Raw genomic sequence first — 18694 nt, forward strand, 5'->3', positions numbered from 1 at the left:
CTAATATGGTCACTGTCCACCGAAGCCAGGTAAGACCTGTAGACAGAGTCATCAGCCCCTCCAAAAATTGTCCCTCCCATCTCTCAGCTCCAGAATCACCACAGGTTGTCCAGGTGCTGGTCCCATTGGCCATTTGCCATCCTTAAAGCCCCTTGACAAGGCCTTGGTGGCATCTGACATTGGCTCAGCTTCCTCTTCAGCTCTTGGTCCAAGGTGGCATTTAAAGCCTATATATTGGCTCCTGTCTCCTCCATGTTCCCTTTTCACTGAACAAATAATCCAAAAACTTGAGTTTTAGAGGCAGTAGAGTTACTTCTAAACCTCACCTATCTATCTCTATGGACCTTGGGAAAGTCAATCAATCTCCTCCAGAACACTGGGGTCCTTGGAAGGGATTAGGAACCCAGACCCCCTCAGTCCAATCACAGCTTTGAGAGTTCCCTCAAGCAAATGATAACATTTGCATTAGGGGATTTGGTACTTGAATGTCTCCTTAGCTGTGGCATTAATCCGAGAAATGCTAGCAGGAAGCCAATGACGGGTCTCCTTCCCAAGTCCTCCTCCAACCTCTAGTGTTTGTCTTAGTAGTAGAAAAGATGGAAAGATGTTGTTACCTGTACTGTGATAAAGGGAAGTACCCACCAATTCATGATTCCAGCAAAGAAAAGAAAACATTGCCTGAACAGTGCGTTTATGGGACATAAAGAAATATCCATATCCAGGAGACTGGATAACTCAGGAATGGGTCCATGCCAGCCCAAGAGCAGCTGACTGCAGTAACAAACCCAGTTTCCATTTCACTCAGATGGCTTGCAAGACATTTCAACAGCAGACTTGTAAAGAGAACTGCCGTTCTAGGCAGGGAAGAGTCCAGTGCCCAAGCTAGCTTCAGCACTGCCACCAAAGCCTAGTAAAGAAACATTTGGCAGAGTGTGGACATTCCCAGAAAGGAGGCTGCCTCTGGCCAGATATCTGTCCCAATGCAAAAACTGCCATGTTAAAAATGGTGGAGGATGGACCAGAGAGCAGGTGCTCCAGGCAAAGCCGGTCTCTGCCAGCTATTTCAGGGTTCTCAAGAAGAAAAGGCATACAGAGTGTGATGGGCTTTCACACTCATGCCAACCAGGTAAAGCTTGATAAGAAAACAGGTATTTCAATTGCTTCAGTGATCCCCTAACTAGAGAATCCTATTAATTAGAAGACACAGGGAACTGCAGGCAGTGAAACATAAATGGAAAACCCGGTGCCCAGTTGGGACATCCCAACCATGCCAAGGTTGTGTTTTGGAGCTTCCTCCTTACTACTCACAGATAACACGTATGAAAAAAGTAAAAGCAAACAAACAAAAACAAAACAAGAAAAAAATTGTAGGGGAATTTTACTTGTCAAAACTAAACTGGGGGAAAACTCCTACTAAAGTCATTTGCAGGGATGCTCTGTGAACTCTGTTCAGTTCTTTTTTTTTCTTTTTAAAAACTGTTTTAAAATGTTTTTGAGAGATGGAGACAGAGCACGAGCAAGGGAGAGGCAGAGAAAGAGACACGCACAGAATCTGAAGCAGGCCCTAGGCTCTGAGCTGTGCCCACAGAGCCCAGTGCGGGGTTGAAACTCACAAGATCATGACCTGAGCCAAAGTCAGATAATTAACTGACTGAGCCACCCAGGAGCCCCCATTCAGTTGTTCTTATACCACATGCCATGAAGTCCTTTGTGATTGTTTATGGTTTTTCTGAGTCTGGATACTTACTTGTTTTATTTTATTTTTTTTTAATGTTTTATTTATTTCTAGGAGAGAGAGAGAGAGAGACAGCGTGAGCAGGGGAGGGTCAGAGAGAGAGGGAGTCACAGACTGAAACAGGCTCCAGGCTCTGAGCTGGCAGTCAGCACAGAGCCTGACGCGGGGCCCGAACCCACGAAGCGCGAGATCATGACCTAAGCGAAAGTCGGACGCTCAACCGACTAAGCCACCCAGGTGCCCCGATACTTACTTGTTTTAAACATAAAGATACTTTGTAATGACTTACCTTGCACTGCAACTTACAGGAATGCTGTAATTCAAGGAAGACAGTACTTTCTTAGTTCAGAAATTGTTTGCCACTTGAGAATAATCATGTCACCAATGCTCATAATATTCCCACTATTGGTTGCAGATACTTATATGAGTCTGCATTTCATGGTGATTTTATGTCCAGGTGCAAATACATAAATATTAAAATTTTTCATATTTTCTTTTTATGTATTTGATCTGTCAAAAATGATGGATGTGATAAGGTCTCCCCTCTTTTGTAGTTCTGCTAGCTTCTATTAGCATTTCCAACAGGGTTTTTTGTTTGTTTTGTTTTATATACTTTGAATCTACATAATTTGGTCTTTAATAAATGTTATGATTGGTAGGTCTTCAATGTGAATTGCATAATTTATCATCATAAATGAGTATTATTTTATTTGCTGATTTTGCCCTAAATTGTACTTTTTTGACAATGTTAATGCCCTTAACTGTATTATTTTGTAGCAGGATTGTCCCAGAGAGAGTCCTGACACTGAGGCTTTCTTTTTTTTTCCCCAGGAAGCAACTTTATTCCTGCCGGCACCGCTCAGTTGGGTTTATACACAAACAACTGAGTCCCAAACACCACATGGCATGATTTTTTTTTTTTTTTATTTCTTTGTCTCCCATATGTGGCTACACACAAACATGCAGTCTGATTAAGTGGTCTCATGCTACAAGGTCGTGAGGGATGTTGTCACATAGGCGAATAGCAAGGTTGCCTTGAGATGGGTTTTTTTTTTCTTTCCTTAGGGAGGGGACCCTACCACAATTTAAAATGTACTTTATATTGTTGCCTTTTTTTTCATGTATCAGTATTTCTTTTAGTTTTATCTTGTCTAATACCTGAATTTTTAAACAAAATCTGAGTCTTTATCTTTTAATAAAATAGTCTAATCTGGTCACCTAAAAGTGTTTATTTTCAAATAATTTTTGAGTTTTAGAGGAGTGTGAAGATAGTACAGAGAGTTCATATATACTCTTCACTTAGCATCTTCTGATACAAATAAACATCTTTCAGAGCCATGCACAATGATCAGAAGCATGAAATTTATGTTTAGACAACATTAAAAGGTGCAATTAAACAATTTAAGAAACTCACATTGGTACAACATTATTAATTAACCCACAGAATTTATTTAACTTTCACCAGTTTTTCCGTGAATGTCCCCTTTCTGTCCCAGGATCCCACATTGCACAAGTCATCTATCTCCTTCGTCTCCTGCAATCTGTGACAGTTTCTCAGTCTCTTTGGAGTAGAGTGAATTGGGTCTTCCAAAAAGATATGGACATGCTCTAACCCCTGATACCTGTGAATATGATCTTATATTCTTTACAGATGTAATTAAGTTAAGGATCTTAGGATAAGATCATTTGGGATTTAGGATGGACCTGAAGTCCAATGACTGCTGTCCTGATAGGAGATAGGAGAGGAAGATTTGAGACATAGAAACAGAAGGAAGAAAGCCACATGAAGACAGAGGCTGAGATTGAAGCGATGCAGACACAAGCCAAGGAACACCAGGATCCACCAGAAGCTGGAAGAAGTCAGGAAGGAGTCTTCCTACAGCCTTTGGAAGGAAGTAACCCTTCTAAAATAAAATTAAAAATAAATAAAGAAATATTCCGGAATGTTTTAAAAAATTGTTCATAGCTTAGGTTTTTAAAAAAGCTATTGGGATGCCTGGGTGGCTCAGTTGGTTAAGTGGCCGACTTTGGCTCAGGTCATGATCTTGCGGTTTGTGGGTTCGAGCCCCGCGTCAGGCTCTGTGCTGGCAGCTCAGAGCCTGGAGCCTGCTTTAGATTCTGTGTCTCCCTCTCTCTCTGCCCCTCCCCTGCTCACTTTCTGTCGCACTGTCTCTTAAAAATAAATGAAACATTAAAAAAAACTATTAATTTCAGCTGTAGAAATTTCACAAGCTACATTCATTTCCACAATGAAATAAAACTATAAATTAATAGTTAAAGAACAAATAACATAAAAAAACTGAGAATTTAAGATATTGTCTTACAATATTTTTTGTCAATAAGGAAATAAAAATGTAATTATTTGTTATTCAAGTAAATAACTACAAATGTCAATAATACATATCAAACATTAAGGAATGAAGTCAAATTACATACAGGAAGAAATTAATGATGGTAAATGTTTGTATTTAACAAAGAAAAGAAAGGCAAAAATACATTCAGCGGCCACCTCAACAAATTAGAAAAGGAACAAAATAAGCTTAAGGAGAGTAAGAATTCTCAAATAATATTTTAAAAAGCACAGTTTGATAAATTATAAAACAGAAGAGAAGGAGAACTAATAAAGAAACCTTAGAGCTAATCTTTGGTTTGGAGCAGAGCGTAATGCTTATATGACACATACTTGTAAAAGTCATCTGAATGAACTAGATTGCAGCTTCAGCAGGAATCTACACCAGGAGCCAAACCTTGGCAAAGCTAGAGGTTCGGCCTTAGCCTCACATCGGACAAGTTTCAGAAGACACCTCTTCTGAGTATCCAGCTTTTCATATCAGAACCAGAACTCCTGTTTGGGGACAGCGGTAGCTATAATTCAGTAAGTTCTAGTAGCCATAGAGGGGTCTTCAAGGCTCAGTGAGATATGTCTGGACTCTGGTTCCATGCAGAAGTAAGAGTAACCAATAAAGCCCTTTAAATATAAGGACACACCCAGCATGGGCAAGACACAGCAGGGCAAAGACTCCATGGAGATAAAAAGATTGGGATTTTGCTAATGTTAGAAGAGGATTTAAGTATGGTACTTTGAGATATGACTAGGGAGCCATTATGTGCACCTTTAACAGCACAGCCAGATTATGTAAGAACAATTCATTAGAAACCACAACCCATTTCTGATTAAGTCAAATGTTTTTATCTTGCATTGTGAAACAGACTTTTTAATGATGCTGAAATCATAAAAACATTTTCCCACTTGACCAAGGTTTTATTCTCCTATATCACTTAAGATAGTTCATTCCAAATATAAACTTTTTAGAGCTTATCTTATAAATTTTTTAGAGCTTATTCTTCTTTCCTAAGTTAAGGCAATCTAACAATTAGTACATAAATGAGACAAAATAAGCCTTCCAATGTATCTTTGATAAACTGGTGTTTAGCATGCTGTTTAATGGTGAAAAAAAAATGGAGGTATAAGTTGAGGATATCTGCTGTCACCTTTGTATTTTACATTGCTCTTAATGGTCTAGCCAACACAATTGGGGGTGGGGGAGAGAAAGAATATAAATAATGTAATAAAGAAAGCAACATGGTCAAATTTGTACATTTTATTATCTCCACAAGACTGACTTCACTTCAGATATGAGCTCTGAGTTCCAGAATCTTCAGGTCATTTTCATTTCTGACCAATTGGCTACAAATTTAGCAGTTCCCACTACCCTTACAGATTCAATGATTCACTAGAACAACTGAACTCAGCAAAGCATTATTACTGTAACAGTTTTATTATAACAACGGGATACAAATCAGAAACAGCCATAGGAGATGCATTGGGCAAGTCTGGGGAGGGTCCCAAATATGAAGCTTTCTTTGTCCTTTCTCCGTAGAGTCAAAGTTGTCACCCTTCTGACATTGACATGGAGTATTGCCAACCAGAGAAGCTTACCTGAGCTTTGGAGCCTCTGGTTTTTATTGGGGTTTCATTATGTAGGGATGATTAATTAAATCATTAGTCATGTGACTCAGCCTCCAGTTTCCTGGCTGTTATCATGTGACTCACAGGCCCAGCTGTCTAATCACATAATTGATCTTTCTGGCATAACCAGCTCCTATCTTGAGTCATGTCATTAACAAAAATTATCAGGTATGGTCTGACAGGACCTCTATCAATAACAAAGATGCTCAATCATTTAAAAAGCACCCCCCAGGACACTGAGACAGGGGCCAGCCAAATTCTTTATTATACACCTACCTGTCAAGTACAAAATAGCAACTTTCCCTCATCTCAACGTTCTACTGATGGTTCCTCTTCCCTCATATGATTCTGTTCCCTTCTTAAGAGTTTTCATCATTATTCATATTGTGTATTTATGTATTTATTGTTTTTCTTCGCTACTGGATGTAAACTTTGTGAAGACAGGCACTTTAATTGCTTTTTCCCCATAGTTTATCTCTATGCCTAGAAAAGTCTATCATATAGGAGGTGTTCAAAAATACTTGTTAGATATAGATAGATAGATAGATAGATAGATAGATAGTTGGCATAGAGTTGAAATGGGATGTGCTATTGATAATGCTCTTAGATAAGGAAGCCTAGCACGATTTTTGTTGTCTGATTTGAATCTTGTGGTCCAAAGCAATACCAGGAAAGAGGACACTTAAAGCCTAATATGAACATCTGGGTAGCAGTGATTTAACTGTAAGGTTTGGCATACTTTTACTTTAATTTGGTGGTATTTGCTGATATTCTTTACTGGTTATTTTGGATATTTGGTCAGTGTAAAAATACGTTAATGGATGCATGTGTCTACTGATATGAATGTTCCTTGAAAAATTTGATTTTAGTTAAAATTTATTAGTTGATGTTCTAGAAGGATCGATCGCTAGAGGTTTGGTTTAAACTATTTAATTACATCAGAAGTGCAGTTGGGAGGAGAATGAGAAAGATATTCTAATAATAGGCAAAGGCTTGGGACAGGATATTATTGGCTCCCCTCTGGTGCCTCTTGGAGTTATGAAGTCACTAAAATTCCTGAGGACCCTGCAAGCCAGCCCTGCGTGCTCCCTACATCTCTTCCTGAGCCCAGTGGGCTGAGGCGCCTAGGGTGAGCCAAGGTTTGGTGTGAGTCACTCAGGTTATCCACAAGGCAATCACAACTGCAAATGAGAAGCTGCCTGGCAGGCCTCCAAGCAGCGATTTCGACCCTTGCAGAGGGCAGGCTTGGCACTAGCACAGCACAGGGACAGTGGCTTCTGTCTGCAGACCTCTTGGCATCCTGACGCTGAGTGAACACATTTTCACTTACTTTACTCTTCCAGGGACATGGCTCAAAGGCTGTCTGTTTGGAACCACAAGCCTCAGAGCTGAGCAAGAGGTGAGAGGTCTCTGCTTTATGCTGGAAAGAAAGAGCAGGGATCCCTCCCCACCAAAGGTCTACCCCTTCATTGTCTTCATAACATTATCTTACTTTTTGTGCTTTTAACTGTTAAAACTTGTCGTTAAGTCTTGAGTTAATGCATAGAGCTATTTAGAAATATAGGCCAAGTATAAAAAAATAGTGAATGACAGAGCACATACCCATGAATATGCCTCCCCTCCACCTAGGTTGAGAGAGAAGGACGGCATTACCACTACCTCGGAAGCCTTCCATTTACCCCCTCCATGAGCTCTTCTCTCCCCCTCAGGGGTGCACGATTATAGCGAGCTCTGTGTTATCATTCCCTTGTTTTTAGTCACAGTTTTAGCACATTTGAAGGTATTTCTAAAATAAAACACATGCATTGTTTAGTTTTGCATGTTTTTGAACTTTATGTAAATATGACTTACTTGGTAGGCTCAACATTGATTTCCAGAGAGTCATCCATGTTGTTGTGCATGGTTGTGATTAATTTGGTTTTCTTTTTGTGATGTTTAGTATTATGCTAAGTAAACATATCACAATTTATTTATCTATGCTTCTATTGGCAAAGATTCAGATTGTTTCTAGTTTTTTTGTTTTGTTTTGTTTCTTGCTGTTCCAAACACTGCTGCTATGAGCCTTTTTGTATATGTTTCTGGATGCCATAGGCAAGAATTTCTCTGGGGTATGTGCCTAAGAGTGGTAGTGTTGGATCATAGAAAATTCACATCTTCAGGTTATTAGACAATGCTGAATTTTTTCCAAGGCAGTCATACCAATTTACACTTGCCCTGGCCACGTATTGTCACTCTACATCCTCTCCAATGCCCAATATTAGACTTTTTCAATTGCCAGTAGGTTGAGTATAACATGATCTACTGCTATGATTTTAATATACATTTTTCTTATTACTAATGAAGTTAATATCTCTTCCTATATGGATTTACCATTCGGGGTTCCTCTTCTAGAAACATATCCGTGTCTATTTTTCTATTTCTTATTCATCTTTTTCTTGTTGATACTGTAGGAATTCTTTATGAAAAAAATGTTTTAACATTTATTTATTATTGAGAAGCGGAGAGAAACAGAGCATGAGCAGGGGAGATCAGAGAGAAGGGGAGACACAGAATCCAAAGCAGGCTCCAGGCTCTGAGCTGTCAGCACAGAGCCCGACATGGAGACTGAACCCACAAACTGCAAGATCATGACCTGAGCTGAAGTCGGACGCTTAACCGATTGAGCCACCCATACGCCCCTTCTTTATGAAAAATTTTAAACGAAATTTTATCCACTTTATGTGTAGCAAATATCTCTACTAGTTTGTGGTTCATCTTTCCCCTGTATTGCTGGTGTCTGTGGATAAAAGGACACTTATTTTTAATGTAGAGAAATTTATCAATATTTTGCTTTATGGCTAGAGCTTTTTCTGCAAATTTTAGCAAATCCTTCCCTCTGTCAATAGTCCTGAAGTTATTGTTCTATACTATTTTCCAAGGCTTTTTATTTTACCTTTTTCATTTAGGTTTTTAACATACATGAAATTGATTTTTAAATATATAGTATACGGTAGGGGAACTGGTGGTATTTCCACATTTCTTTGTATTCCATATGGCTACCCAATTATTTTAACATCACTTATGGAAGAAATGCATCTTTCCCCCCACAGACTTGGAACGCAGTTTACATCCTTTTTCAGTCATCTATAGATGTGTAGATCTGTCTGTGGACTTTCTATTTTATTCCACTGATATATTTGTATATCTCAGCTTTCACATTGCATTGTCTTAATTACTATGTCTTTGTGATAATTATGGTAGGTTAAGTTCACTCTTTTTGTTGTTCTACACCAGTAACTTGGCTATTCTTGGCCCTTTCAAGAAAGGTCTGAGATTTTACCCTACTTGAAAGCTGAGAAGTTGCCTGCTGTAGTTTCATGGTTGATGACAGAAAACATGAGCCCCCTGGGTAAGAGACAAAGGGGTTTATTAGCTACGGCACAGCAAGTAGTATGAGCTGGAGTAGGTCTGTGTCAGTGTCCCTTGTCCACAAGCTTCACAGGGCAATGCATGTGGAGCCAGAGGGAAGCTTGCACACACAGTGGAGTATATTATATAGTAGAGTGTAAGCTTACAGAACTCAAATCTTTTATAACAGGTAATGAAGGTGGCTACTTTTTGCTCTCAAAAGAGATACTATCTCTATATTCCAAGGCAGCTTATCATACAAACATTTTTGCAAAAAGAATTGAGAATAAAGAGGAGTCAGTGCCTCTACTCATAAGATGTTTAGAAACATCAAGGATGTACAGAGAATTGTCTTCTAACTGGCTCCTTGATCTTGCATGTATATTCTAAATTTAGCTTGTTTTTTTTTTGTTTTCTTTTTTTACAAATAGTTTATTGTCAAATTAGTTTCCACATAACACTCAGTGCTCATCCCCACAAGTGTTAAATTTAGCTTGTTATTTACCACACATATACATGCACACACTTGGCCTTCTGGGAATTTGTTTTGAATCACATTGAATCTATAGATTAAGGAAGAACTGACATTCTTCTAATAACAAGTCCTCTAATTCATGGTCATCGCTTCTCTGCATTTACTTAGTCTGCCTTGATGTTTCTCAATAAAGTTTCCAGAGAAGTCTAGCACATCTTTTGTTTAACATATTACTTGGTAAGATCACATCCTATCCCGGCTCAAATTTCTCCTGTGGAGTTGACACACAATGTTACATTAGTTTCAGATGCATAACTTAGTGACTTGACAAGTATGTACATTATGCTTGGCTCCCCACAAGTGTAGCCGCCATCTATACTGTCATATCGCTATTACAATATCATTGACTGACTTCCTTACTTTGGGCCTTTTATTCCTGTGACTTATTCCTTCCAGAACAGGAAGCCTGGACCTCCCCCTCCCCTTCTCCTATGTTGCCCAATCCCCTACACCCACCCCCTCTGGCAAAGATCGGTTTGTTCTCTGTAGTTCTAGATCTAATTCTGCTTTTTGTTTGTTATTCATTTGTTTTGGTTTTGGTTTTTAAATTTATTTTTATGTTTTTTTAAATGTTTATTTCTTTTGAAAGAGAGGGAGGGGCAGAGAGATACAGTGAGAGAATACTAAGCGCTGTCAGCAAAGAACCTGATGCAGGGCCGATCTCATGAACCCTGAGATCATGACCTGAGCTGAAATCAAGAGTTGGACACTTAAGTGACTAAGTTACCCAGGACCTTCTGGTTGTTTTTGTTTGTTTGTTTGTTTGTTTGTTTTTTCTTTTTATTTCTGGTCAATTCTACCTAAAGTTTGTCAATTTTATGCCTTTCCAAAGAACCAAGTTTTCACTTGTATGTTGACTCTTACTATTGCACATTTTTTCTATTGTATTAACTTCTGATATTGTCAGTAATACTTCTTTCTTACTACTTATTTTAGATATGTTATGCTTTTCCCTCATTTAAAACTTTTTTAATGTTTTATTTATTTCTGAGAGAGAGACCGCATGAGCAGGGGAGGGTCAGAGAGAGAGGGAGATACAGAATCTGAAACAGGCTCCAGGCTCTGAGCTGGCTGTCAGCATAGAGCTGGACACGGGGCTTAAACCCACAAACTGCAAGGTCATGACCTGAGCCAAAGTTGGACACTTAACTAACTGAGCCCCCCAGGTGCCCCTGCTTTTCCCTCATTTAAAAAAAGTTTGTTTTTTTTACAATGTTTATTTAATTTTTTAGAGACAAAGAGAGACACAGTGTGAACAGGGGAGGGGCAGAGAGAGAGGGAGACACAGAATCTGAAGCTTCAGGTTCTGAGCTGTCAGCACAGAGCCCAATGCGGGGCTCAAACTCACAGACTGCAAGATCATGACCTGAGCCGAAGTTGGTCACTTAACTGATTGAGCCACCCAGGCACTCATTTTGAAAGTTGAATTTTTGACTCAATTTTCAGCCTTTCTTCTTTTATGAAAAATACATTTCAGACAATGAATTTTCTTTTATCCATTGCTATAGCTGCTACTCAGAGGTTTTGCTCTGGACTGCTCTCCTTATTGCATTCCACTTTCATCATGAATTCTTCTTTGGCTCATTTGTTATTTAAAAATATGCTGCCAAATTTCAAAACAAATGTAACAATCTTGTTTTATTTGGAAGAGGATATTTTTTCTCTTAATTAAATTGAAGTTAGAAAAATGTGTGTTTCATAATGCCAATCATTTGAAATTTTTTGAGATCTGACTTATGCCTTAGCATGTGATCAATATGTGCAAATGTCCCATAAGTACTTTAGAATAATATGTATTCTGCAGTGTTCTACATATGTTCTGTAAAGTAAGCTTGTTTCTTTTGTTGAATGTTTTTATATCCTTAACCGCTTTATCTGTAAGTTATTGAAAGATATGTGTTAAAATCTTTAACTAGAACAGTGAGGCTATTAAATTCTCCTGTAATTCTTATAATTTTTTCTGTAATATATTCTGAGAAGTGTATATAATCTAGAATTTTTGTATCTTCCTAGTGAGTTTAATTTCTTATCCTGAAATAGTGACTAAACAATTCTTCTAGGAAATATGGGATTCATCAGCTCCTGTAAGGCAGTTACATGACACTGTTTCCAGTTTGTGACTCACAGGTTTCTTTGTCTCTCACAGTGATAGGGCAGTATCTATGACCTTGATCTTTGATGGATTTCCACATTTCATGGCTTCAGGATACTTTGGAAGTTCCACTGCTCTGATAGTACACATCATATGAACAGCAATGAAATTGCCTCAGGATAAAGAAAATTATTACAATTGCTTCCCAATAAGGCCTGGTAAATATTGCATTTTTCCAAATGGTGAGAATCAGTGTCTTCATTTTTTTTGTTGTTGTTATGGCTATTTAGGGGTGTCTGATATGAAAACATTAGAATGGGTTAGATATCCTGTCATGGCATCAGGATTTAAAAAGAATGCATGGGAGGGTTTTTTTTTTTTTTTTTTTTTTATGAATGGTAGTTTTATACTGTCATACACAATATTTGGAGTCTCTATTTTTTTCTGAGATCTTTCTCCTTCAGTGGCCACCACGTTGTTGTGGCTGTACCATATGACTTCACTCCCCTGGCCAGTGAGTGGAGGTTGTGGGCCCTTGAACTAAATAAGGTCAAAGAAAATTGGAATTGAGATTCAAAAGAATAAGACATTGCCTCCTGAGCTGGAAAGATAGAAACATGGGAGATGAGGCCAATATTTTCGTTCAGCCACCTTCTGCCATGATAAGCAAAAAGCCATCTGCAAGATGGAAAGACAAGAGAAGCAGACTTTAAACATTTATTTATTTATTTATTTATTTATTTATTTTGGGAGAGTGAGAGAGAGACAGAGAGAGAGAGAGAGAATGAGAGAGAGAGAGAGCAAGGGAGGGGCTGAGAGAGAAAGAATCCCAAGCAGGCTCTGTGCTGTCAGAGCAGAGCCTATCTCAGGACTCGATCTCATGAACCGTGAGATCATGACAGGAATCAGAATCAAGAGTCGAATGTTTAACAGACTGAGCCACCCAGACACCCACAAAGAACATTTTTTAAAAATTTTTATTGAAAAGAGAAGCAGAATTTAAAGAGGAGCAGAGAAGAACTAAAACGTGGCTGCCAGGAGAGAAGAGACTTGATCTTCATCTCAATATAGTTCCTGGTTCCAGTGTCTTTGATTTTCTTGCCCTAAGACTGCTTTAGATACTCCAGTATCTTGCAGTAAGCCTCCCTCTCTGGCAGAAGCCTGTTTGAGTGGATTTCTGCCCTTGCTGATCTGAAATGTTACTGTGCACATCAACTGTGGAACAGTTTTTTAGAGCAGTCAGATTGTCTTGGATTCATTCCCAGAACCGTGGTTAGTAGTATCCAGAGCATCTGAAGGGGTTCTTTATAAGGGACAGGACCTGAATATAGGCTAACAGTTGGGTCTAATGCACTTGGACAGCCTGCCGCCACCACATTGCACTTTTGATCCTATGCATTCTAAATAGACATCATAAGGAATTTAGTGCTAAGTAGGTTTATTGAAACTTAAAGAAGCCAAACATAACTGGAAAAAACAGTTCAGAATGACATGATAAAAACCTTTAGAACCCAATCGTTTTGCATAAAATATTCTGATGATTAAATTCAAAGTGACTTTTTTTTAGAAGTCCAATTGTCCACAGAAGGAAAGTTTCAGAATCCAGAGTACATCAAGATGGGCGCATGCTCTTGAGTAAAAGAACAGGCTTGCCCCTGATTTAAAAAAAAAAAAAGAAGAAGAAGAAACTGATATCAATGTCTTTTCAAGGACTGTTTTTTTTTTGAGTGTCATAGTTTCCAAACTGGCTCTGCACAAATTTTAAGATCTATCTATCTATTCATCTATCTATCATCTATCTACTTAGATTAAATCAATCAATTCAGAGATCTGGGAAGTTGCCATTAGGTTAAGTAGGTGGATACTTTGTTTTATGCAAGTTATTCTTTGAAAGCCCAGAAATTAAGTCAATGAGCTATTAACAAGTCAATGGATTCTACTAGCATTCTTTTTTCACTGGGAAATTCATGCAACACTGTAAATATATTTTGTGGTAACTCCAGATCCACTCTTGAAAGGTCATATTTCCAAATGGTGAAGAACACAGAACCCAAAGCCAAAATGCATGGGACTGACCCGGACAAGGGATTTGTGATCTCTCCCTGTGCCTCAGTTTCCTCATCCAGAAAGCGGGAATAACAATAACCTGTCACGTAAGACTGCTGGCAGGAGTTAATAATTTAACACACTTAAGCACAGAGCAAGTGCCAAGTAATTGGTGTCTTCTGTAGACATGATCTAGAATAGTCTGACCATAGCAGCAGCAGTAACTCACAATGCACCATCGAAAGGCTACTCACCTTCAAGCTCATTAGCTATGTATGTTGGAATCCCTCTGCACATGCCAGCGATGGGTTTTCCTAACTTTTCCAGGTCACTGACTCTTTCAGGGTTGATTGAGTACATCAGACTCCTGGGAGGTGGCCCCTCTGGTCCTTTACCCTGAAGCCGAGTGTGGAAAGGAAAAGAGGGAATGAATGCCTGTCCCAGTGGTTTGTTGAATGAGGGATGGGTACAAGGCCAGTATGGGGTCTTTCTTGGCTACCGTTTTTTCATAATCAAAATGAAGAGGAGCCAATTCCAACGCTGTATATCTCAGAATTTCTGTGTCCCAAAAGATTTAGCTGGTGTGAAACCTCGGTTTCTCATAAAAAGCAGAAATCTGAGGCTAAATTATGCTGAAGCATGGTCATTTTGTGTTTTTTGGATTGAGCTATATAATAATCAGATTCTGAGAATGGAGTTTATTTTCTTTACCTTGTCAGTGAAAGGTACCTATTTGTCAGTTACAGAAATATGAACTCAAGCAAACATTTTAAAGAGCAGTGGATCTCCCGTCTCCACCCAAATAGGGTTGCCAGATAAAACAAAGGACACTCAGTTATATTTAAATTTTAGATAAACAAATCATTTTTAGTATGTCTTAAAAATTGCATAGGATATACTTATGCTTAAAAAAAACCCCTACCCATTGTTTATCTGAAACTCAAACTGAACTAGGTATCCTCTTCTTTATTTCTAAATCTAATAACCCCAACCCAACTCTTATGGAAAAATGTACTTGGAGAAGTGCGGGTGGCTCCCATTGGCTTGAGCAGAGCTTTGCTCCTCGAATAATAAAGGCAGGTATGAGCCACAACACTGAGTGTGGTGACAACTGCCTCTCCTCAGGAAATTACTAGTCCCTTTTCTCTTTTTGTGCTGCACATTACACCATACTGTGGCCAACAGGAAATGACTGTGATCTCTTATTTACTGGGAACCAAAAGACCTCCCTTGAGCAAAATTAAAAAAACTTTTATTTATACCTTCTTTTCCTTGACCAGTGCATCAAGAGCATGAAGAGAGGGCATGGCATCCTTATTCATTCTGTGCACAATGCATACCTTCTTTTTAAAGATTCTAACTGCAGCAAAGTTCTGTTAAAGAAGATGGGAGATGGAAGGAAGTAGGTTCTCCAAGGAGCTTGTCTTATCAGACATCAGTTTTACCAGCAGAGGGAAATAGAACTCAAAGATTATGATGAACCTAGATAAGAACATCAGATCTGGCCCTGTTTTGCAATCATGTCTATAACTAACATTTGTAAGAACCTAGTATCTAACTCATTGCTTTATGTTCAGGTTATAGCATGGAGTCGCTCCACATATGTCCGTTTTGCTGAAATAAACTTTAAATTGCTATCACGTTTTCATCTCGTTTGATCTTCACAACATTTCTAGGAGACAGGTAAGACAGGGATTAGTTTTCTAATTGACCGCATGGATAAAACTGAAACAATAAAGAATAGGCTTTTTAAAAGTACAAAATTTATTACATACAAAGCTGGTAAGTGTGGACTGGGGTCTCCTAACCAGAGCCAAGTGTCGTTTTTGCTTGGTTTTGGTTTTGTGCTTCTCTTACCAGTTAATATTGTCACTTAAGTTTCCTTTGTTTGTTTTTTTCTTTTGAGTTACAGATGAAATGTCCATCTCTGTCTTTTTAGAAGGAAATTAAAGACAGACTGAGATAGGCAACACTAATATTGTGCAGGTCTTTCCCTCATTCCTGCGGTTATCCTGAGAGAAGGCAGAAGGTTGCTCATATTTTTCTAACAGCCCCACAATTCCGTAGACATGGTGGGTCTTAATTATGGCTCATTGGTTTGAATTTTAACTGACTGTGGGAAACATTAATAGTGTTATTGCTAGCCGTGAAACTGGGTGACCAAAGTAGGCACTTTGACTTACTTAACTCTATACTTATGTGCAGTTAGAAATTATTTTATTTTTAATTCTTTTATGGTTAGCAGACATTTTGTTGGTGTTATAAAAAAAAGGAACATCATATTTGTAAAGAATGGAAATTGCGTGTTGGCTACATACAGTATTATAATCCCAGAGGACATTCCAGGAGTCCCATCCATTGTTATTGTCAACGTTGGCCACATTATGTTCATTGTTGACACTCACTGACTGCTGCCCACTTATACCACTGTTGCTGTCACCGCCAATGTTAATATCCTAAAATTTACAAGAAATTGACAGTGGTTTAGTACCACATTTCTTTGCAAATGCATTTTACTAATACACTTTAAAACGTTTAATACTTACAGTGAAAGCAAGGGCTGGGGTCAGGAAGACTCCAAGAAGTCCAGCAAAGACAATCTAAAAATCATAAATAACATTGGTCTACCATCACATCACAAAACAATGTCCTCTTCTTTCTCTATCCAAGGTTATAAAAAATACCGATTTTACCACTCTCTCGAGTGATCTTTCCTACTTCTTTGACCTTGTATTTTTTTTCAACCATAGAAAGTTTTAATGACAGTGTAAGATTATAGGTTAACTACTGTAGTAATCATGTTATTGTGGTATATAGTTTTAGAATTGTTAATGGAAGGGCACCTGGGTGGCCCAGTCAGTTAAGCATCTGACTCTTGGATTCCCCTCAGGTCATGATCTCATGGTTCATGAGTTCCAGCTGCAGATTGGGCTCTATGCTGACAGTGCGGAGCCTGCTTGGGATTCTCTCCCCCTCTCTCTGCCCCTCCCTTACTTATACACACTCTCTCTTTTTCAAAATAAATAAACATTTTTCAAAAAAAGAAAAAAATTATTAATGTAGTCATAAAAAACTTATATAGTACCAGTATATTGAAAAATATATTTGAAAATGAATAACATACACAATATGAAGATGGATATAGGTTCTGAGAATTAGGTCTGAAAAAGATTTAATTTTACTCTTTGATCTGAGATGCTTTCCTCCCATCACCAACCTCCTGATAAAGAAGGACTCTTTTTATCTAGAAAAAATGTTTTAAAGCAATGGGTTGTTAAGCAGGCTGGTTGCTGCTACTGAGAGACCAAGGATGGAGAGGTCTGGCTGTCAAGCATGGTTAGCAGAAAGGAAGTCAGTAACTGCCCCAGGATACCTGGGTTAGTCATTTGTCATCGGGTACCTGACATTAGTTATCAGAACACAGAGCTTTATGCAGGTCCCTGATTCTGAGTACCTATTCTCATTTCCTTTACCTGGGACAAAATGGTTTGAGATCTCCCCTGGTGATTTAAGGTAATTCTTTTATTTGCTTAATTTTTCTCCTGATAACTTAAGAAGGAGGTAAAAATTAGTCTCCTAAACAGTGAGAGGTGGGGGAACTTTTAGATATCCACCAGTGCAGGGCAATCCAGTCACATAAGGAATTAGCTTCAGATGTTAAGTAATGTGGCCAAGGTTATATCGGCTAAGATTGTACCCCTTGTTCACAGTAAAACTAGAAGAGAAACAAGATCTGACCCAGGGTAGGAAATCCTTTTTTCTTTTTTTAAAAATTTTTTGACTGTGCTGTTATTAGAGCTTATTTCTAGATAATTATCTTACATCTGCAACTCCACTACAAAGCAGAGGCTGCTGTAAAACAGTGTTTAGTATATTGAAATATGAAAATATTCATTGGATTTCTAGCCTCTCTGCATCTTGTTATAAGTGGCACACAATACCACCAGTTACTTTGGTGGGATTTTGTAGTCTACCTACTCTACTTTTAGCTTTTTATCTGGAGCCATAGGCGAGAGGCTGCACTAGCTTCGTCGCTTCAGGTGTTTTCATGGGTAAATGACTGGACAGGGTTCAGGCAAATCTTTCTTACCTGGAGATCCATTTCACAGCCCAGGATGTGACAGTAAGTCTCTCACCCATCTGATTTGATCATGAGCTTTTATCTTCCCTGAATATGCTCAGGAGTTTGGTCAAAAGAGGGACTTGGCAATGTGGAGAAAGAGCAGCTATTTTCTAGGGCTTAGGGACTGACTGCTGTATGACCAGGACTGAATAAGGAGACCTGGAAGGTAATTGTACTCAGATAGCCTGGTATGTGACGCTCGCACAGCGGTCTGCTCGCAGTATAACTATGACTGTCCACAGAGATGCTTTTAATTGCCACAATTCAGTGAAAAGGAAGGAGATTTTTTTCCAAAGCAAATTTTCCATTATAGAGAGATTGTCATAAGAAGCAGACCTACTTAGGTCAGAGTATTAACAATCTCTAATCATCAGATAATGAATTCAAAAGGAAGAATCTACTCACTGTGAGCTTCATCTTGGCTTCACCAAAGCAACAGAGTGGAGGGGAAGGCAGGCATGAACTCAGATGAGAGCCCTTCTCATATTTGTACCTAACCAGCTTTACTCAAACTAGGTGTGTCTAGGTGGGGTCAAAGATTTATCTTTCTCTATTTTCCATATCTGTGACATGATCCAGCATACCAGGAAGCCTTTGGGAATGTCTCCTTGGTTAGCAAGGCACTTTGACATGGAGCTGAGCTGACTCACCATTTGTTGAAGTTTAAGATATCACAGTCTACTAAATATGATTAATGATAACCTCTGGGCCAAATGAGGCTGTGGGTGTATGTATTTTATGTACTGGTATCGCTCAGACTCAGGAGAAGAATAATCCCTAAAATCAAACAAGACTGCAGATGAGAA

At 38.6% G+C, this 18694-nt stretch overlaps 1 protein-coding gene across 1 annotated transcript; it reads right to left on the reverse strand.

Moving 5' to 3' along the window:
- Nucleotides 1–13282: 13282 nt before the first annotated feature.
- GKN1 (gastrokine 1) lies at nucleotides 13283–18331 on the reverse strand. The gene is made up of 6 exons (XM_039239559.1): nucleotides 18294–18331; nucleotides 16312–16365; nucleotides 16084–16221; nucleotides 15028–15138; nucleotides 14020–14161; nucleotides 13283–13374 (listed from the first exon to the last, which is right to left on the reverse strand). The coding sequence occupies exons 1-6, from the start codon at nucleotides 18303–18305 to the stop codon at nucleotides 13283–13285; spliced, it is 549 nt and encodes a 182-aa protein (XP_039095490.1). The 5' UTR covers nucleotides 18306–18331.
- Nucleotides 18332–18694: the final 363 nt, after the last annotated feature.

This window comes from Hyaena hyaena, unplaced genomic scaffold (genome assembly GCF_003009895.1).
Source record: "Hyaena hyaena isolate Hyena2069 unplaced genomic scaffold, ASM300989v1 scaffold_158, whole genome shotgun sequence".
Classification (NCBI taxonomy): Eukaryota; Metazoa; Chordata; class Mammalia; order Carnivora; family Hyaenidae; genus Hyaena; species Hyaena hyaena.

What these genes read in the sequence shown, in the direction of transcription:
- GKN1 (XM_039239559.1), bottom strand. An exon ending in CCCCAGCCCTTGCTTTCACT is followed by an intron (nt 16,222 to 16,311) that starts GTAAGTATTAAA and finishes TGTAAATTTTAG; the next exon opens with GATATTAACATTGGCGGTGA. An exon ending in CACTGGTCAAGGAAAAGAAG is followed by an intron (nt 14,162 to 15,027) that starts GTATAAATAAAA and finishes ACTCGGCTTCAG; the next exon opens with GGTAAAGGACCAGAGGGGCC.